Here is a 21,664-nt window from a genome sequence, read left to right as displayed (position 1 = left end):
ATTTGCGTTTTGGATCTTTTTTTCATCCATGACTAAAATTCCTGCCCATACGGAGTTCATTACTTTTCACTAAAAAACTGCTCACAGTTGCTAAATAAAGAGCAATGATTGTAAGTGTGTTAAAGGAAAACATGAAGGCTCATTTTTGGTCAGAGATGCTTCAGTCATGCACTCTGCTGTTGGGCAGCTCTCAGCAAAGAAGCTCTTTGAGATCGTTTGCCGCTGTAACGACAAGAATTTCCTCTGCAAAAATAAGTGAAAGGGACTACAGAGACCCCTGTGCAGCAGAAAAGCACCGACACTGAGTTTCATTTGGGGACAGGTATCTGACTCCATGTGTCTTAAACCACAGCGTCCTTCTCCACACTTTGCAGAACTGCACTTGCATCTTAAAAGACATCTCGCAAAGAAAGTTCAGCATCTTTCACTTTGTTTCTCCTCTGTGTTGTAAAAATATTTCCAGCTATGAAATATATTTAAACGGCTATCTGTGGCACATGAATTAAGTATTGAATGTGAAAAGTTGAAGACTATAATTATTTTTTTGAGAATAAAAGAAAGAATGAAAAACTGTGATCAGAATAAAACAGCAAAATGTAAAAGTTTTGTTTTTGGTGGGATTTAAAGGTGTACATTTAATGAAATATTATTTTGTGAAAAACTGTTGTAACAAAAAAATTGGTATTGACCTGCCTCAGCTGAAATTATGAATTAAACACCCACTCCAATGAAAATGGTATTTATGGTGTTTTTAACATATTCTTGTGACATTTTTCTGATTATGGAGGACATATAGAAAGAAAATTAAGCTTAAAATGCATTTATCTATTCAATGAATTGTTAAAGGGAATATATTGATAATGTTTATTTGAGATGGGTGTGCCACAAGCTCCCCTGAGTAATGGGAAGGGGGGCGGGGTTGCTCTGTGTTAACAGTTCCGCCCACATCTCAGAGGGGAGTTTTTAATGAACTCCTGCTGTTCTGCAGAAGCTATGTCCTAGAAAACAACACAGGTTAAAGAAGACCACTGGGAACATTTTTGCAATAGATCCAAAGATGACGGGAGTGGGACTCGAACGTGAAAGACCTCACTACATCCTTTGCTAAAAAAAAGAGGGGGGGGATATTGTACAGTCAGCATATACTGTATATAAAAGAGGTAAACATAATCTTTCTTTCAGCTAAACCTAAACTTCTACAAGCTGTCTTAGCTGCAGGTTTGTCTGATTCTGTTCTCATTGAACCCCTTTGGAGCTACTGTACCACAGCTGACTGGTTCAGTAAATGCAAACTGCATGTTACTCCCATATGTTAATTCTGGCAGCCATTCCAGAAGCAACTTCTGCAGATGAACTCAAACACTGGGACACACTTAGAAATCGGGAAGCGCATTGATCTGAGTCAGTCCTTCCACTTTTTGACTGTTGAAATAAAGTCGCGCTAAATGTACAAAAACAACTGTGGCTCTGCTCTAACAACCTGTAACTCACTCAGGCTATTTTAAGAGTAAAGAGAACCAATTACTTCCCTCAATTCACAAAGAACACTCAATACTGCTCTCTATCTTATTTCAGCATGCAGTGTACTTGATTAACCTGCCTTCTTTTTTATTTATAACTGCTTCTTATACGAGGAGAGCTTCTAGAGAGCCATGGCTCCCTCAGGCTTCTGGGAGTGTGTCCAAAATGATCTGAAGCAGGAAAAATGTGAAAAACAGGTGACATGGTTACACTTAACTTCGGCTGTTCGATTGTTTGCTCTCTTTATCTTCATCATGGCGTTGTTTGCTGAAGTCCTTCTAAGTAAAACAGTCGAAGTGAGCTCTTTCTTCTTTCTGACGCTTTTCTTTCCATCATCATATGTGTCTTGTGGATCACTTGCTTTGGCTGCCTGGTTTTCAATTTTTTTTAATACAAATATGTGTTTATGTCAAATGAAAAGCAGTATATCTTATCCATATATGACAAAAATAATCATCTTTAAACATTCACCAATACATTGTTTTAAAAATTCCATCTGGAATCAATTAACATATTTTCCTCTCCTTTTCGTTATGCTAAAAAGATTTTTTTTCTTATTTCCTTTAAGACATTTTGTACGATTCCTAGAATTTGCATTTTTAATTATTTTGTAAAGCTAAGCCACAAATGTCTTGCAGCAGCAGAAGGATGAAAAATGTCTCATTATAACATTAGATACATGAGCTGGCACATCTGGCAGCAATAATCATATTTAAAGCCATTATATCCAGAAACTTACTCCATGCAACATTTTTTTTTTGCTGTTGTTGTAAAAGTCTTGCCGTCACTGCACAAGTGAGCTGGCGTTTACGGAAAAAAAAAAAGAGTGCAGAGTGGAATCACTGTCGTCTTTGTTCTTAAGCAGATCTCTGACGGAGCTCTGGCAGAAAAACGCAGACGGTGTTTTTCTTTAGGTTGACCATTTGTTGTGGTGCGACAGTGAGGAGAGCGTAGTCATGATGTGCTGGGAAATGTGGCAGTTTGGCCGAAGCTCAGCCACTTTAGTCAGAGGCGCGGTTGGGGTGAGCAAGGTTTTGTCTTTCTCTGGGTTAGAATGCACGCGTCGCTGGATTTGTTCTCGTTTAACTCAGTATTGATGATTAGACACTTTTCATCAATAGTAATCAAAACAAATTGCCTAAACTCATTTAAGACATTTCTATGATAAAGCCGATCATGTCATTGGGTAACGATTTAGGTTTTCACTTTAAAGACCCACTTTGATGAAAATTGTCTTTTTAACACATTCCTGTAGAATTTCGTTTTACAAAGCTTATATATAAAAGCTTTTTAAGCTTATAAATAAAATAAGCTTAAAATTGCATTTCTGAATAAACTTTTATTAAAATCGTTTAGCAGACCTTTAAATGCCTTTTGAAAAAGCTTGACGTAGAAGCTACAAATCAGTAAACCACAAGCTTTATTGCTCCATTATGATGCATCCACATGTGGACAAATAGATCCATGAACATCGTTGTTTTCCTCGTCTGAGCTGGAATCTGGATCAGAACTGTACGGCTGGAAAGCTCCAATATTATTTTTTGCACCGGTAATGTTAGGTTGGGGGGTGTGAGGGGCTGTAGTCTGTGTGTGTAAAAAGAGAACTCTCACTTTTGGGTAAAAGGAAGGAGAGGTGGGGTTCCTCCTCGCCTGAGGTCCTGCCCACAACTCAGAGGTGAATTTCTGATGAACTTGTGCAGCTCTGCAGAAACTATGTCCTAGAAAACAACACTGATGTTTTGTAAGTTTTGGCTAAAAACTGCATAATCATAATTGAAAGAACACTTGGAACACTTTGAAAATAGATCAAAAGATTATCAAAAAGGATCTTTTTTTAAAATTTGTTTTAATAAACCAATCTGATAAAATGGTCTAAAAGCCTCAATGGACGTTTTATAAATGGTTTAGAACTAAAGGTGCAGGGTAAGAACTGGATTCTGGAGGCTGACTTGAGTCAGAGGGACTTTAGGGGACCTTCCTCATGTTAGGAGACATAAGTTGGTCACACATGTGGGAGGTTTTAACAAATCATTCTGGACACCAACTACAAGAACCAAATAGCTTTTCATAAATGATGTTTTCACTTAACATTTTATGGTCTGGGCTTAAAATTTGCAAACATTTTGGAATGAAATCTGTTTATTCAGTCATCAGACAAAAAAAAAACAATAACTGAGAATCTTGTAATATTTTGCACCAATGACTGTGGGTCGGAACTGGACTGAGTGACCCCTCCCCCTGGCGTTCCAAACAAGAAGTAGCCTGTGGCTCTAAGAAGCCAAAATCCATAGACTTCTATAGAGAAATAAACAGCTTTGACTCAGTCAGTCTATTGGTCAGAATATCCATTCTTGATCTGATACTTTGTTTTAACATGTTCTTGATAATTTCCACTATTTCTTTTCTTTTGATCAAGTTATTCAAGTAATAAACTGACCAATCAGATGTTTCAATAAAAGTATGTGATGTTAAACGTTCAAAACGTTTGATTGACAGGTTCTGCCGAGCCTGCTTTCAACTATTAAGTTGGTGAGGGTGGTTACTATAGAAACTTTGACTGACTCAGAATCACTGTTTATGGACAATTTCTGGTTCCAATGTCCACAGTGAGGAAAAAGGTTGAATGAATTGACCTCAAATCATTGGAAGTCATTTTCTATGGGTGACGTCACACTCACTCAGTGCAGTTTTCTTATACAGTAAATGTTTTGCACACAAACTGTTACATTTATTAAATAAAAATTGTTTATATTTGACTCACTGAGGATATAACTATAACAATTTAATCACTTATTTAACATTTTCTTTCGTTTTTTTAATGATATTATTATTTTATTTTCAGTATTATTTCAGTATTTTTCATTTTTATTGAAAAAAAATCCTAAAAAAAACTGTAGGGGATGAAAGCCAGTTTCTGCTTAAAAAACAGCGAAACACTCATCGTTTGCCCCCTTCTGTTTTACTCCTTTTGCCTGTGAAATCCTCAGATAAAAGCTTCAGATGAATCTTTCTTTGTTTTCCTCAAATCAGAACGTTACTAGAAGCAGTAACAGGGACAGTTTGAGAGTTCTGGTTCAGGAACGGATCCACATTGTACACATGCAGGGAAAAACTGCTAATGGCTTTCTGTTTTGGCTGGTACCCTCAGCAGGTGTCAGGAGTAATCCTGATGGATGCAGAACGGAAAAGCCTCGGAAAGTCATCTGTGCCAGAAGTTTTGAAGGAATGCATGGCGTTGCGTTTCTACACATCTCATAATCCACACGGATGAATTATGGAGCTGTAGTTGTTGTGATTACACAATAGGCTTTACTTCTTTGTGAGGAATGTGGAGAAATGGAAAGAGGGCTGCGTTTGTGGGCGTGATTTTAGACAAGACAGAATTTTAAAGTTTCCATTAGTGTTGCAAGAATCATTTGGCTTAAAATATAAGGGAGGAAGTCAAAAAAGACGAGATGTGATCAAAGGATGATGGGGCAATAGCAGATTTGGAAAGTCGGTAAAACAAAGATAATAGAAAAAGAAAAAAGGGGAAGCTGATGAGTGTAGATGTAGGAGGCAAAAGGAAGTGAAGAGGAAGAAGAGGAACATTAGGAGGAGAGCAGAACTTTTGGCGATAAAGAAGAGAAGAGAATCAAAAGTGGAGACAAAAGGAAGAGCATGAGGGACAAACTGAAAGGATGAAGTAAAAGAAGGAAAACCAGAAAAAAAGGAATCAGGAAACAAAGAGGGCAGGAAAACTTGGAAATGGAGAAACCAGTAGGGAGGCCTTTTGTAGGAAACTGAACAGGGAACAAATGAAAGCATAAAAAAAGAGACAAGAAGAGGAGAATGTTGCCTTTGATAGAGGGGTGCTGAGGGGTGAGTTCTGCGAGATTGTGTATGTGTGTGTTTGGAATGGGGGGGGGGGTCGGCAGTGTGGGGTACAATAGGGGCCTGACAATACTACAATGGGGACTGTGTTAGTATGCAGGTAGTGTTAGGGGCCACCCTGCAACCTCCCTATAAGGCCCCAGGGCAAGACCCTACATAGCAGAGACACATGCATGCACACACAAGACGGAGAACTCCTAAACATGTTCAACTTTGGCTCCACACACACACACACACACACACACACACACGCACACACACACCCACCCACACACACCCACACACACACACACACACACACACACACACACGTTTGATTCCTTCACCAACAGGGATGAACAAACACACAGCAGCCCAAATAAAAAGCATGAAGATTTGTGTTTCGTACCAACATTTCTATTAAAACAAAACAAGCTGAACCAGAAAATTCAGTTTTTTGATGACAATTTTACAAAATTGCAAAGTGAAATGCATGGTATTCCCACCAGACAAACCAGGATGGGCTTCTTCTTCTTTTTCTACTGTTTACTCACCCATGTCCACCACCTACAGTTGGAAGAGGTTTGGTGGAGACTGCCAAAGCGGAAAAAATCCCCATGAATCTTGCTCCCAGCTTCTTCTTCCACAGCTCTATTCCAATATATGAAAGAGTTGGTGTCATGGAATTCCAGCTGCAATTAGTCATTTCTCCTCCAATGCTCAATTTTCTAATGGTTGGCACTTCCTTGATTTAAACAAACCCCATCCATATATCACTACCAAATCCAAGTCCCTGATTGGTCAAAGTTCACCCTGGTTTAAGTTTTCACGTGCGTTCAAAGGACTCACATTTTGTACAGAGAGCCTGAAAACGGTTGTAGAAACTTTTTGTTTGTTTTTGGCTGCCAAAGTCCAAAACAATATTTATATTTATTATTGATAAATTAAGAGACTAAAAATATCTAACCAAAGGTTTGCAGGTGTCAGTTGAAATGGGCTGTGAGAGAAAAAGCATGGATGGTAAAAAAAGGGATTTTTTTTCCCAAGCTATGTTGGTTTGATTGTTGTGATCAAAATTAAAAGTCAAAAAACGCTGCAAAAAAATTCTTTTAACCACTGCAAAAAAATAGGCCCCTTAGAAATAATTCAAATTTTTTTCCTTTAAATTAGCAAAAAATTAAAAAATAATCTGCCAGTTGGGTTAAAAAATGGTCTTACCATACATTGTTATTTTAAGAAAAAAATCTAAATTTTCTCAGACTAAGATTAATTTTCTTTTTATGATCACATTATTTTCTTGCAAGACAGAAAACAAGACTATTTTTCTTGAAAAAAATCTTTTCAGTTTCCTAAGATTCAGTTTTTGCAGCGTATTTTATGTTTCTTACAACCTGCATCCATGACATATTTAGTATATTGCATTCAACACAGCGCAATCATTGCATGGAGTTAAACATGGAAAGTCTCCGTCGTTGGCCTGCAAACTTCCAAAGAATGTCTAAATCATAAACGTGACAAAAAGCTGCAACAGCTGCATGTTTTCAAGGGCTAACGCAACAGACTTTTAGTGTTCTTGTCAACAGACAGTAGGTGATGACAAGCAGAGACAAGAAGGGAGATAATAAGTAGGACGATTTAACGACAAGACAGATGATTCATGGGATTGTTTCTTTTGGCCCACTTTTCTTCTTTGTGGAATTGCAGAAGCGTCTCCTGAAACCAATTCTTTGTTTTGGACGTTTTGTTCAAAACAAAGAATTTCCTTGTAAATCACTGCAAGAACAGAAGCATTTCTCTTACAATCCCAACTACACTTGAGGAACAACAAATGACTTTTTTGCTTAAAAAGACAATCATAACATTCACGGACAAAAGCGCCGTTTTGATTCTCTGCCTCTTTTCGATGCATCTGACCACTTTGATTTTCCCTTTCAGGCACGCCAGAGTCACTGGAAGAAAAAGAGCGGCAACTTTCCACGATGATTGGTCAGCTGATCAACCTTAGAGAGCAGCTTCTCTCCGCCCACGATGAGCAGAAAAAGATGGCCGCTTCACAGCTGGAGAAGCAGAGGCAACAGATGGAGTTGGCGAGGCAGCAGCAGGATCAGGTACAGACGCTCCCTGATGTCTGAACCCCTTTTTGAAAAACATGCACCAGTACTCAAGTTTGATTTTACAACCTCACTCAGGCACAAAATGCAAAAATTTGACAAATTCTCGTTATGGTTTTTTTAACTCCCCTATAAAAAATGGAAAAACTGTTGAATAGATTGTCAAAAACTTTTTTTAATTAATAAAGAGGTTAAAAATGCTCTGGTTTGATTCACAGTGTTTAACCCATTTTTCCTTACAGATTAAATGATATGGGTTATACCACAGACCAAATGGACCGCAGAACATATTTCTGATGTTTTTCGGTTACACTGATGACACCATGGCCTCTTACTGTTGTTATTTTTAATCATACCCTTGCCCTAACTGATCGACTAAAAGTTCAGTCCTTATTCTCACTGGACGAATGCTAAACAATAGCATTTTGCTAGTTTTTGGGTGTCTTTGACAAGTCAGACACATTTTTAAAAAAGATTTTAGCACTGACTGTATATTGTAACTGTATGTAGTAAGCCGTAACAGAGCAATTTAAAAAATAGATATTTTTGTTACTGTCCAAAAACATGCTCCATAGGTTAATTGGCAACTCTAAATTGTCCATAGGTGTGAGAATGAAGGGGTGTGTGATTGTGGACATTCTACCCTGCGACAGATTGGCGACCTGTCCAGGATGTCCCCTGCCTTCGCCCACAACTGGCCGGGATAGGCTCCAGCAGCCCCGTGACCCCAAAAGGGACAAAACGGAATAGAAAAAAGAAATAAAAAATGAATGAATATTTTTGTTAATTTGTAAAAAAGGACACAAAATACCTTTTTTACTTTCCCGTTCCTCACACTAACACATTATGTCAGATGTGAAACAGTTACTGGCACAGGTATTCACTCTGTTGTTGGGATCTGGATCCTGTGGGTTTATTGCCTTTTTGCATCTTGAGACAGGTTTTAACAAAGAAAATCTAACAAAACAACATATTTTTAATGCTCAATATCAACAATGTTTAAAGGAATACAAAACTGCTTCTTCAATTCTATTTAGGAATATATTGTAGGTCATAAATCCAGGAATTTTGTTTTGTTTAGACACACTAACAGATTTATTTTACAGTGAAAAGAGACATTATAGTAACAGTAAGCATCTGGAGAGAAGGTTAGTAACGGGCAAACACGTTCAAATTCCCTCCGGTCACCAGGCTCTTGTCATAAAATAATAATACATGTATGTGGCCCCCACACTTAATAAAAGCTGTGTTTACAGTTTCTTGATTGTGATTGGCTAAATTATGTTACCATCCGTTGTAAACCTGTGGCTACTTGAGCCTCAGAGCTTTAAGGGCCAAACTAAAGGAACAGATTTATTTGTTTCTGTGAAAAACCACAGTGGTTTGTACCTCTGTATTCGATTTGTGTTATTTTCCTGTTCATGTAATAAAATGTAGAGGTTTAGAGTGAGCATTTAATGGTGAATAATATGTAACATTTTATGTGAGCCCAGATTTAATGTTGGCGAAAGGTTTTTTTCCCAGACAGAGATTTTCTTAATTATTTATCTGGTCTTCAAATTTGAAATTACCAATACTTTGGGTACAAATGTTTTTAGATATTTGTCAGTTTTATGTGAAGGAAAGAAAGTTAATTTGCATTTAAAGTTTATGTAAGGGTTCAGAGAATGCAGGCAAAATCTGGCCCACCTTGAAAAAGTTTGGTCTCCCCTGGTTTAGAAATATAAATGCCACTCAGATAATGATTTTTAAATGTGTTCATGATTCTCTTCATAACAATATGGCCACATTATTATCTTTTGACTAACGTTTTTAAAGTCTTTAGACAAATGCAACGTCTTTCATGCTGAAAATACGTAAAAACAAAAGAGAAAAGTCAGAAAAAGTAAGGCCAGGCGAAGAGGCGTTCAGGTGATCTGCTCTTTGTTTTTTGCTGTTTCTCGACACGCCACACTTGGTCGGCATACGACAGGCTCTGTTTGGACAAGTCCAAGCTTCCCATCAAAACACATACCACCTCTCACAGCACAAGAAAGGAGCAAGTGAGGTGGGAAAAGTGAACAGAAAGATTCTAATATCAGCCAGTCATTTAGCTGTTGAGACTTGATAGGATAATGCCCTACAGACAAACCCTGAGAAATCAGCCTTTAATGAAATATGACATGTGTGTAAATGGGGGTGCCGCCTCAAATTCAGCAGTCTATAATTACATTTTACAATAAGAATACTAAACGACTTCTCAAGAAAAAAAAGAGGAAGACAGCCACTTTTTTTTCTGTCTTAGAATGGGTGGGATCGCATAAACATCTTGAAGTGCCTCTAAGGGTTTTAACTTCTCACAAATAGTCGCTTCCAGCTGTCCATCACTGGATGAGTCTTCAGATTAACTGATTGGTTCAGCAAGATTTTAATATAATAGGAAAACAAGAAAGGCAAAGGTGGAAACGACAGCTATTTTTCTTGTTGCCTGTTGTGGGAAAACATGTCAAGGTAGTCAGTTATAGGATGTGCTCATGTTGCTGCAGGAGCTTGACATGTCATTGTTCTCACTGTTCTCAGAGATCAAAAAGACCCGTCTCTGCACTTCTGTCTGTTCCATCCAACTGCTTTCCAGACATATTTCGCGAAGAGACACAGTTGGCTGCAGTGTAACATATACCATCAAGTACTTTATTCCTTAGTTTATCAGCTCAGCTTTAGGACATTTTACCCTCCACTGGTTTGACAGGATGGTTTCACTCACTCAAAGGTTTTGCTAAGTGCTTGTCAGAAGTGACGTCTTGTAGGCGTCCTACGGCCTTCTTATGGGCACTGACGCATCACATGCACGCCCCATACGTGCAGCATTTGCGTGTGGTCAGTAAGGAGCCAGTGCGTGCACCTTACAAACGACTGGAGTGCTGTGTAAGGGCATCGTACGACAGCATCATTTGTGCATCAAAAGTGCGTGTAATTTATAATAGCCTCACAAATGCTTCATGAAACACTCACCACACACACGATAATGGCACTTTCAAATAATTCCAAACTGCAATTATTCAGTTCTTCTTCATGATCAATTTTCACACGGTAACACTTCTGTGTTTTAAAAAAAGATGCCGAGCATACGTCACGGCCAAAGCGGGGTCCCAGATTGATCAATGTTCCACTGGTTTAACTTTTGACTCAATTACCTCGTGTTTTGTATGTAGAGTCCCAAAACGAACTAAAATATTTTAGTGACGCGTGAAAGTCAACCCGTTAACCTGCTCACACAAAAAACCCACATTTACATAGACTTTTCATTAAAACACGTGTTTGTGAGTCTACGAAGCTCAACATAAGATGCAGCTATCCCTGTCTGTGAGCCTCCATGGGCTCAAACGTCCCCAAAACCCACAACATGGGTTTCAATCCCTCGAATGTGTGCATGTAACTAAGACATAATGTGTGACCTGGAGTTTAGGCTTGATCACTACAATAAAAATATGAGACTATTAGGAAAAACAAACAAACGAGATAATCATGAAAAGTCAAAGTTAAATGTTAATTGGTGTGAAAAGTTCATTATATTGTTTGTGTTTATTCATTTCCACACATTTTCATCTTCTTGTGTGTTTGTGTGTGCAGATTGCCAGACAACAACAGCAGCTCTTGCAGCAGCAGCACAAGATAAATATTCTCCAGCAACAGATCCAGGTTAGTAGGCAGACTCACTCACGTCACCCACCCATTCTCCAGCTGCCTCCACCCTCTCATCTTCATGCGAATGCTGCTGGTCTGACGTCCTCCCTGCTCCAGCACAGTTTCATTGATGAATTTCCTCCGGTCCCATTATCAGCGTATCATGTTTGATAGGGAAACAGCAGTAACAACAGGGGTCGTGACCCGTACATTGCCTGCTATAGAGAGGAGTGACCCCGCTAACCTGCCGATACATGAACAATACCAACACAATGGTGACCCAGTAAATGCCCCGGTTATGGTTGGATTTCACAGCTGCATTGATCCACTGGCTCCCTTTGTGTGCCTCCATCCAGCTGTCTCTATTGAACCACATTCACTTCATGCAAACATATCTTCACATTACACGTTCTTTCCAATACTTGCATCGCCTCAATCTTCATCACTCTTTCATTTTCTCTTACTTTCCTCATGCGGTATGAAGCCACTTGAAGGATTCTGATTGGATGTCTGTGCAGTGTTTGCACACACACAAAAAAAAAATCCCCCCCAGCTGTGAAACCAAATGCTGGCAAATTTGCGTGCCGTTGCCGATGCCCACATGGGAATTAGGCCAGTTTGTGTTCGATCAGTTTATTTTTTTAAGTAGTCTGACTGCGGTTTAATTAAATCAGCTGAATCCACTTGGTGCGGAGATCAGGTCCAGCCCGTTACCAGTTTACCCCCCTGCTGTTCCCCAGCGTTGGATCTCTCTATGCTTTGGAGGTGTGATGGAGTAAATGAGGGCTTGTTTTCCCTCCCTTTTCTCTTCTTCTTAGTTCTTTTTATTGCGAGACCCCATCCTTGGATCTTAATAAAGCTCGGATCGGACTTCATTAGGCGTCTTAGCCCCAGGAGAGAACGAGACAGTAAAAAAAGCGAGCTCTCTCCTAGATTTTTCTTCATGCTGTGAAGCTGTGGAGACTGTGTCATGTTTGCTTTTGAGGATGAAGGGATATGCAGAAATTAGCTCCGGAGAGCAGCTCGTTAGCATGTAGAGCTTCAGAAGCATCAGCTGTAAACACGTGTTGAAACGATCATAGCATTACTTTTAATACATACTTATTTTCTGTTTTGGATCAAATTTTAGAGGTCTGCAAATACTGGCATTTGCAGAGAAGTAAAAGAAAGATTACTTAAAAACGCTAAATGTTATGTGTGCACTGCTGGATTGAAACTTCTTGTCATTTAAGATTCTTCTAAAACAATAAGTGTGTCTTGGCAAACAAACCAAACTAGCGAGAAACATATGTTGAATCCACTGTACGCAGGTTTAGGGTTATGGTGGCTGAGCTCCAGGCTCTATAGTCGCTGGGGTTTGGGCTGTTTACACTGTGTCGAATGTCTTGGCCTGGAGCGCACAGGCAGGGCTGCCCTGGTCTGTTTCTACTTATCAGCTCCAGACCTGAGCTCCTCTCAGGCCAATACTCTGAGGAGCTGACCAAATGCTACTGTTTCAGCCCGAAACAAAACAAAACAAAAAAGTTAGACCACAGTCTGGTGAAGCTATTTTCCTTCCAGGTGTCAGTTGTCATTGACATCTTAATTTAATGCACAAGATGTTGCTCAGATGGAGGAAATTTGAAAATCCAGAAAAGAATTTATGGAAAAGATCAACAGTTGCTGCTCTATACATTTTTTTGGGCATGCCTATTCATTGATTCAGCATAAAAAAAATCTACTAAACAAATGTGTTGTAGTTCTCTTCTCATCATTAATAAAATTAGGATTATGAGGCACAGCATCGATGAATGGTCTGTTTTCAAACTATAAGTGAGACAAAAGAGTCAGTTAGTCAGTCAGCCATTGTTAACTGTGCTCACAGCAACTCTAGAACTTGTTTGTAACACTCTACACGTTACATTAGTGTATTCACAATAACTGGAACTTCCAACCTTGGTTGCAACTTATAAAAAACAGTCTGATACAGCTAAAACAAATGCTACTGAGACTACGCTAACTCTCAACTTTGACAGTAATGTGTTTAAAAGAAAAACCACAGTACAACACCGCTAAACATTATTAAACAAAAACTTGTTTAATAAATGAAAATGACTCATTTTAGAACAAAATGTGAGCAAAATGAGAATACATAAGTAAAAGTTGGCTCATCTTAATAAATTTTCATAAAATGTAACAGTAGAACTTATTGTTCTTAGAACATAAATCTAATTTTTTTTCCCCAAAATAATGACCTAACTGTCTTAGAGATTTAGAATGGCTTGTCCATGTTATGAAGTATTTCTGTTTAGTAAAATGCTTTTTCCATGTCTTATGCACATTTTTTTAAATCAAGCAGTTTGATTTTGTTTTGAGTCTTTAATCACGTTTTTCTTTTGTCAAGAGTATGGAGCAAAAGGATTTTGACTCATTTTAATAATAATTTCCTTAATTCTAGATCCTGGCTTTTAATGAGATAAAAAAATGATCAACTGTGCTGACTTTGAGAAAAGCTGGGAAAGGCGTAGAGCAGTGGTGTCAAACACATTTTAATTGAGGGCCACATTAGCAAAGGGCCAAATATAACTTATACATGTAACTAAATATAATTAATGTAACTACTCCATAATATTAAATAACTTATTACTTTTTTACTCTAACTTTTTAAAGTGACAATTGCAGTTGCATAGAAAACATATGTTTACTCGTTACTTTAGCATAAATCCTTTTTAATTTTGACAGCTGATTAAAGCCACATAACTCCAGTAATGAAGGATCAAACTAGTGAATAAAAAAAAATAACATCAAACTGAGCTAGAAAGAACATGTATTATATCGTTACATTTAAAAAAAAAGGCTGCACACAGCCGTGCATCCAACTGATGGTTTGATGACAACAATTTGTCTGCATAAACACACATAAGACCTGCAAACATTGAATAACTACAACAGCTATACATAAATAATATGAACTCAATTAAAAAAAAAAAAATAAGAAATTAAAAACTTTAATGTTCTTGCGGGCCACATAAAATGACATGGCGGGCCACATTTGGCCCCCGGGCCTTGTGTTTGACACATGTGGCATAGAGCAAAGAGAAGTTAAAATAACTTAAAATCTGTTAAAATGTTTTGAATGTGTCAAAACAAGGTTCTTAAAAATATTAAACCATTTTCAGTGGTCTGTATCTTCCTTCTCTTTTTGATAGCGGCAGCGGAGAGTGTCAATGTGTTTGTCAGCCGCCGTGGTAGGGGAGCAGTTCAAAGTGACCCGGGTTTCCTGTCATGTGGTTTTAAATGGTGTAGAGAGCCAGCGGGGGATGTCCAGAGGTTAAAGAAATGCTTCCGAAGGCCTCATTCTGATAGATATAGTTACACACACACAAGCAGGCACACAAAAGTGTGAAGACAGGCACCACACAACCAATCCGAGCAGATAAAATGTCTCCACGCAGCTACAGGCCAACTTTTATTTTTTCACAGCTCTAATCGGGTCCATGGGCATTTCTGCATTAACCTTAAGAGGAGCCAGCTGACACTAATGGATAACTTACACACACGTGCTTTTGTCAGATACACACAAAGCCGCAAGAGCTAAAAAGTGTACACACTTGTGGAAAAACTTGCATACAGTCAAACACGCAGGCAGGCTCCCACACACGCAGTGGTGGCGGGTCCTTTGTGTGCCGTAAGCAGAGCCCAGCCTGGTGGCTGACAGGCATGTGTCTTTGTTAAGTCAGTTCTTATAATGGCTCTCATATGTGGCCCATTTCCTTCAGGCCCACAAAGACGCAGGCCTAAACCACAGCGCCCAGGCCCTAGCTAACAGGCTAATTAATGACTGCAAAGCCATACTCCTCCTCCTCCTCCTCCTCCTCCTCCTCCCTCTCTCTGTTCTTCATTTATAACTTTTCTGTCTCCCTCCTACACCGTCGGCCTTTTACTTGTCTGTCCTTTGGCTCTGATCCTGCAGTTGTTGTTTACTTGTTGCTTTCATCATTTTATCTGTGGGTCGTCCTTCATTTGAGCTTCGTCTGTTTGGGCTAATTAATGAAAAATGATAGTGAAATTCCAGCTGGAAATCCAGTTTCTTTGCTTTAGGTTACAGAACCAGCAATCTGTGATGACTAAATTATATAAAATGCTTTTTTTTTTTTTTATCAAACAGAAATCAGGGACACATTTCTTTGGTACTGTAAGCAAAATAATCTGCAGACATTTACAATAGAGCAAAGGACAATTCAGCAGGCAAGCAGCTATCAGATGGATGGATGGCTCCCACGTCAGCATGGAAAGCTTTAGACAAAATAACTCGGGAAGCCTTTAATGTCGATTGGGCTTGCTAGCTGACTCCTTACTTTACAGAGTCCGACCCCCGATTCCATTAACCTGTAAGTCTGTTACCCTTAAAACAATTGCTTCTCTGTCTCTCACTCAGCTCAGCTTAGAAACCTTTGAGTGTGGTAAGAGAGTGGTCATGACAAACACTTTCACAAAACAAAACCATAAAGCTTCCTGTTCAGCTATTCTTGAGGGACTTTAAAAAATGTGGTGCGATTCATATTTACAAAGAAAACAAAATTGTGTGCACAGTTATGAAATATTTGGACTCCTCTCCTAAAAAAAATCGCTCTCTGGGTGCTTTCATATGTTAGTTCCAATGTGTTTTAGCATATCAAATGACCAATCGTACACTACTACTACTGTTAAACTAATGTTACAGCAGCTGAATACTCAGATTAGTCTGAGGAGCTGAATATACCTGCATTTAATTTGACTGTGACTCTAAAAACTTTGTGGACAACGAAACCCAAGACCTCGACCTCGAAGACCTGGACTCTATAATGTCTGTTGTTGAGTCCTTCAAAGACCACGCTGTAAGTGTTGGGCAATGACTGTATAAGGAAATGGAAGAAGTGGATGAGTGAAGTCACCCACTGGTTTATGTTGGGTTGACATAAAGCCAGTCTTTTCACCGCTTTGTTGTTGAAATCTTGGCTAGAGAAGACAACCACCAGCCTCTGCAGAGAAAGGCAACTCGGTGAGAGAAACAAGAGTCAGGATCTTCTGCCCAGTTAGGGAGGCTGTTCAACCTAATGCTAACCTTGCAATCAAAAGACCCTTTTAAGTACATTTTGAATTTCAAACTCATAAATAAAAAGAGGTTCAAAAAATTCAGTCCGGTCGGACCCACCGGTTCTAACCACACAGGAAACAGCAGTTTGTGGAACCAAACTTTCCTACGGGGATTAATAAAGTTGATCTTAACTGTATATAAATAAACTAATTTACTATAGTTTACGCACTATAAGGCACAGTTAAAAACCTTAAAATTAATAATAATAATCTGTTTCCTGAATTCATGGACGAGGAGTGAACCGTAGAAGTAAATTTAATTTAGCTGGGTTTTTTTTCTTTTTTTTTACGAGTTGCACACAAGTTTGGTTGGTATTATGAGTATGCTAACATGGCTAACATCTAGCAGAGTCAGACTGTGTTTTTTTCCGTGTTACTAAAAGGTTGGTAGTCAGCGTGACACAGTAACATTTGTTTTTGTGATATCTGTTTTTCTACGTCTTGCAAGCAAGATTGGAAGTTACAGGTATTGTAACCCAGTTAAACCTGGTTTAACTTTCCATGCGCCTTTAAAGGCTGCACTAATGTGTGTTGTGCCAAAGATGGTTATAAAAAAGCGATGCGTGAACATGAGACTTTTGAACTTTGAAGACCAAAACGCACATTTACAGGCGTATGTAGACTTGTCATGAAAATGGTCACTTGAACATGCATCGCCAAGGGCAATGTGATCGTAGCTTTCGTACTCAAACAAAAAATCCTATTTATGTGTTTTCAGAAACACTTGCGAAACACAAATTTAAATCTTAGGACTTTCATATCTATGCGGCAAAGAACACCTAAAACCTATTACGCTATGAAGTATTGAGAGAATACTCAAAATAGGTAATTCTGCCGTGACATAGCATAAAGTTTTTAATAAGGGCCACTTTTTTGCCTCCCAATATATGTTTTGATGCATTGCGTTGGACTCAAAGGTCTCTATTTCTCCTTTTGTTCCTGTTTAATTGCAAAGCTAAGCTTAAAGTCGAGGACACTCTTGTCCTTTTAGGGAAAAATCAGAAGAAAGTTCAAACTGTTTGTCAGCTTTGTCTGTCCCATGCAGGCCTACATGTGTGCAAACGCATCTGACAACACGGTGGTTCTCTCCCTCTCTGCTTCTCAATCACTGGAACATAAAGACAGGCCAGATACGTACTCACTGCCCCCTAACCTGCTGCCCCCGCACAAGAGCACCATTAATTCTTAGAGCGTGTCTTTACACACACCAAGAGTTACACACCAACTTCTTGTTGCTTAGGTGTGTACGCCGTTGTGTCTGGTGGGCAGTTAGAGGACGGGGAGCTTGTGTTTTCTTTGGGGGTGAGCAGTGGGGGCCTCTGCTGCACCACCTCCCCATCCATTCATTGACCGACCCCCCTCCCTTTGGTAAAAGGAGATCTTTGTGTGTTTGCGCTAGTGAAGCAGCCCCAGTCAGTCCCAGTGTTCCCAGAGGAATACAATGAATGGGAGCATTTTGTCCCACTCTATAACCTCCACCCCCACCTCTCTCCTCCTCTGCTTTTTTTTTTTTTTTTTTAGCTATTTAGACACAGACTCATTTTTCTGCTCTCTTTCGTCTCTTTTTTCATGTCACAAGACGTCTCATCTCTCACTCCTGTGTGTGATTGGGAGTACGGGAATGTATTGAACATGCATGGGTCTATATGCTCGCGCCTCCGAAGGCATAAGGCCTTCTTCTTTTTAAGACGGTGACCTGAGCAAGGTTGTCTGAAGAGGTCACGCCACGAACACATGTAACTCCACACAGACAAAGCCGAGTACTGATAAGACAAACGCCTGCTGTTCACCCACACAGAAACACCCAGATGCAGCCTTATTCTAACCTTAACCCTGAAGACGGCTAAAGACCCGAAAATCTCTCCAACTTTCTGCTTTGTTAAAGCACAGAATCTGTAATGGTGTCTCATCTGGAAACTATGGCCCTGAATCTAAACTAAATACCAGAAACCAAAACAGGATTCTAAGAAACAAAAAAAAAATGAAACAAAAATAAAACGTTTCAGAAAACAGAAGGAATTTTCAGAAAAGAAACACACAAAAAACCCTCAGAAAAGATAGGTACTATGGGACGTCACTGATCGGATGTTAATGTTTGATTTCTGCATTTGAGCTTTTTTTAAATGCGTCTTCAATGTCTGCATAGTAATAAAAGTTTATCGTCACTAGGGAGCACATCCAGATTAACTTTTAATTAAAACGATGGACAAACATTTTAACATTTCAAATTGATTTTTAAAAATGTCTTTTGTTTTTCTGAAGGTTTCATTTTTATTTAGTTTCTTTTTTTTTGGAAATGTGTTTGGGTTTGTGGAATTCAGTTTTTATTTCTAAAATGTAATATTCTTTTTTTAATTATTTGTTTCACTTTTTAAATTGTAATCTTTAATTTGTTTTTGCGCCAAGTGATTTGTTGATGTGATTTGGGCTTCAGGGCCGTAGAAAGCTTGAAACTGACTTTTATTGGAGTGTGGGAGAAAGGACACTGGTACAGGGAGGAAACTTCTTGAAAGTTAAATAACTTCCATTTTTCTTTTTAACTTAATAAAAAAATATTAAAACTGGGCTTCTACTTTTCTGTTCATTCTTGAGTTAATGACTCACACGGTCCTTTTCATGTCTTTATCTCCCTATTTAGTCATGCTCTTTAAACCTCCCAACTGCCAGCCCTTTACCCTCCCTCACACATCATCAACATGCCAGAGGACAGCCTTCTTCCTATTTAACCGATTCAGCAACACAACGCCGCCTCACAAAGGCAGACAAGTCGAGGAATCACACAGGATGTCACAATGAAGGAGGTCAAAACGGGGCATTGGGGGCTGAGGGATATGAGGGCAGTCTGGTTCACGACATCAGAGTAACGGAGATAAAGCAGAGATGAGAGCAGGAGCATGTGAGGAGTGACTCCATGCTCATATTTGCTGCTTATGCTGCATTTTTAGCTGCTGGAATATAGAGTAAGAAAGTGAATAAAAAAACAACAACTATAAAACAAATAGAAAAAACATAGCTAAGCAAAAGTTATATATGAATAAAAATATGTCACAAAACAGAAGAGGTCATTAACACAAAAACATGATCATGATTAAAGTGTCATTCAATGAAAAATAGCATTTATGTCAAATTAGAGTACTCTGGAGATGGGTGCTTTTTGCTTTGCCCTCACTTATGTGTGGACATGGTTTTTCTAGGACAACATGCTTCAGACCTGAAGGGATTCTCACTCAGCAAAAATGACCAAAATGCAGATGGCATTTTTGAGAGAGTCTTAACATGTTAGCAGTGGTTCTCAATGGCTCTCTTATAGTTGCAGCTCTCCACATTTGTTGAAATGTTAAACAATCAATTCTTAAGTTCTAAAGTTACTCAGACTGTTCTCCGTTTTTGTTAATCAGACTTTGAAATCTATGGATTTGGGGTTGGTGTAGAGACGTTTCTATTGTCAGAGTGGTCCAGACTGTTGTTCCCCATCCGTTGATGGAGCTTCTGTTAAAAGGTCTGTCTTTTATAAACAGAAGAACCAACATTACATTTGTGCATGGAAGCAAAGTACAGTTTCCTTTAAAGTTAGGGTAAAGTTGATATTTATTGTCTGTTAAATACCTGCAGCTGCTTTAATCTTTTGTTCACTAGATTTAAAAATGTGAAACCCACAACTGTCAAGGTGGACACCAAAAAAATGTAGATGCCAACTTCAGCCTCATCTGACAGATGAGCAGTCACCAAAACTGGTATTGTACAAATTTAATCATAAACCTGACTCCACCGTTTGAACAACTTTATTAGCAGCAACAACTGTCACAATAAATCCATATTTGGAGTAGAAACTCCTGGTTTTTCTCTCTTAAATGCAGATTTCTTTTATTTTGAAGTCCAAGGCTCTTCTGTTTCCTCAGTGAATCTTTTATGCTAAAATAAACTTTTCAAATATGTTTGTTTTTGTGAACTTTGCTAGCTTGTTGGTTTCAATTCAAGCCACTTTTCAACACGTGACCGAGCGACTTGACGTGTCATGAATGAGTCGGATGTGGTGTAGAAATTCCAGTAGCTTTCCAAAATAAAACTTCCTTCAGAATCAGATAGTAAATAAATCAGATTGGTGCCAGTCTGCAGCGTCAGGTTTGGGGACCCCTGTCTTGCTCTTCTTTGCAGATTTTAATACAGTTTTATGACATACTTTGAAATGATCAAAAACACAACAGCTTATGCATTATTTCTGTTAGAGTAAGGGAAAGGAAAGGAACATTTTAAAGATCTGTGCAGAATTGATGAAACACTGACATGTCAGTTTATATCCAAAGGCGAAGATACAAAAATACTGTGTACATCCAATAAAATAACTTTGCAATACATGATAAATCGAATACAAATGAACACATTTACTGGTGATATGTTTCCTAAAAAACAGACAAAGATTCCAACACAACATGTTACCATGTAGGTAGTTCATAATAATATATGATGAGATCAGACTGATGGAGTCTCGCTATCAGTCATTTTTAACCAAGTTTTAGGATTTTATAAAGCAGATCTCGTTTTGTTATTTAAAAAGATTAAACATATTGTCTGTAGTTGTCATGACCAAAATACAAAGATAAATTTCCTTATGAGTCTCAGAAACTCCAATATTTTTATGGTATTTGCTCTTCTACGACAATAACAAGATCAATCCTACAATTGGTATCAGTTACTGTTAGGCTTTAATGTTTAAGAATCTGAAACTTTCAGGCAAAAACTGCATGGAAAAGGAGAGAAAAATACAGGAAAATAAGTAGGGAGACAGAGAAGGAAAGCATAAAAGCCCAAGACATCATCAAAAATCAGATGGGGAATTGAAAATTAATTTGATCTACAACGGGTCTGCATACGGGAATTCAGAATCCCCTCAATAATACAACCTAAAAATATTTAAAAATTGTTACATAAAATATATTTAGAATCATTATCAATCAAAATCAAATCAAAATCATTAGTGTTATTTCAAGTTGAAGTCTTGTATGAAAAGTTTGAATTATGACAGGTAGAAAACGAGAGGTGGTTTTGTCTCAGGCTTGATTGTTTAGCTCAACGTTAGTTTGAGGTTCGTGAGAAGTTTCTAAAAATAAAATAAAGGACGTTATTTTGCTGAATTGTAGCAGATATTTAGCGAGTAAATAAACAAATGTTTTATAATACAAAATATTCTACGTCACAAATCATTTGTAGTTATTACAATAGTATTATATATTATATATAGTATAATTGTTTAAGAGTTGCTATACGGAACTGTATTATTTTTTATTATGCATGCAGTTGGCAGGCCAGGTTAAAGCCAAACCCACCATGGGGTGCAAATGAAATATCTGGGGTGCTTGGTGGGCTGAGGGTTCGGCGTGTCATGTATCTCCAAGGCCCATATA

The 21,664-nt window shown here is 38.4% G+C and overlaps 1 protein-coding gene across 4 annotated transcripts in view; it reads left to right on the top strand.

Annotated features, from left to right (window-relative positions):
• Positions 1-21,664, top strand: part of sox6a (SRY-box containing gene 6a) — a 129,621-nt gene that overhangs the window by 67,561 nt on the left and 40,396 nt on the right. For 3 of the 4 annotated variants that reach the window (XM_023955377.1, XM_023955378.1, XM_023955376.1), the window contains 2 exons: positions 7,309-7,481; positions 11,094-11,162. In XM_023955377.1, coding sequence (XP_023811145.1) covers positions 7,309-7,481; positions 11,094-11,162 — 242 coding nt within the window. 4 annotated transcript variants of the gene reach the window in all.

Source organism: Oryzias latipes, chromosome 6 (assembly GCF_002234675.1).
Source record: "Oryzias latipes chromosome 6, ASM223467v1".
NCBI lineage: Eukaryota > Metazoa > Chordata > Actinopteri > Beloniformes > Adrianichthyidae > Oryzias > Oryzias latipes.
Note: the sequence above shows the minus strand (reverse complement) of the source record. Positions and strands in the feature narration are given on the sequence as shown.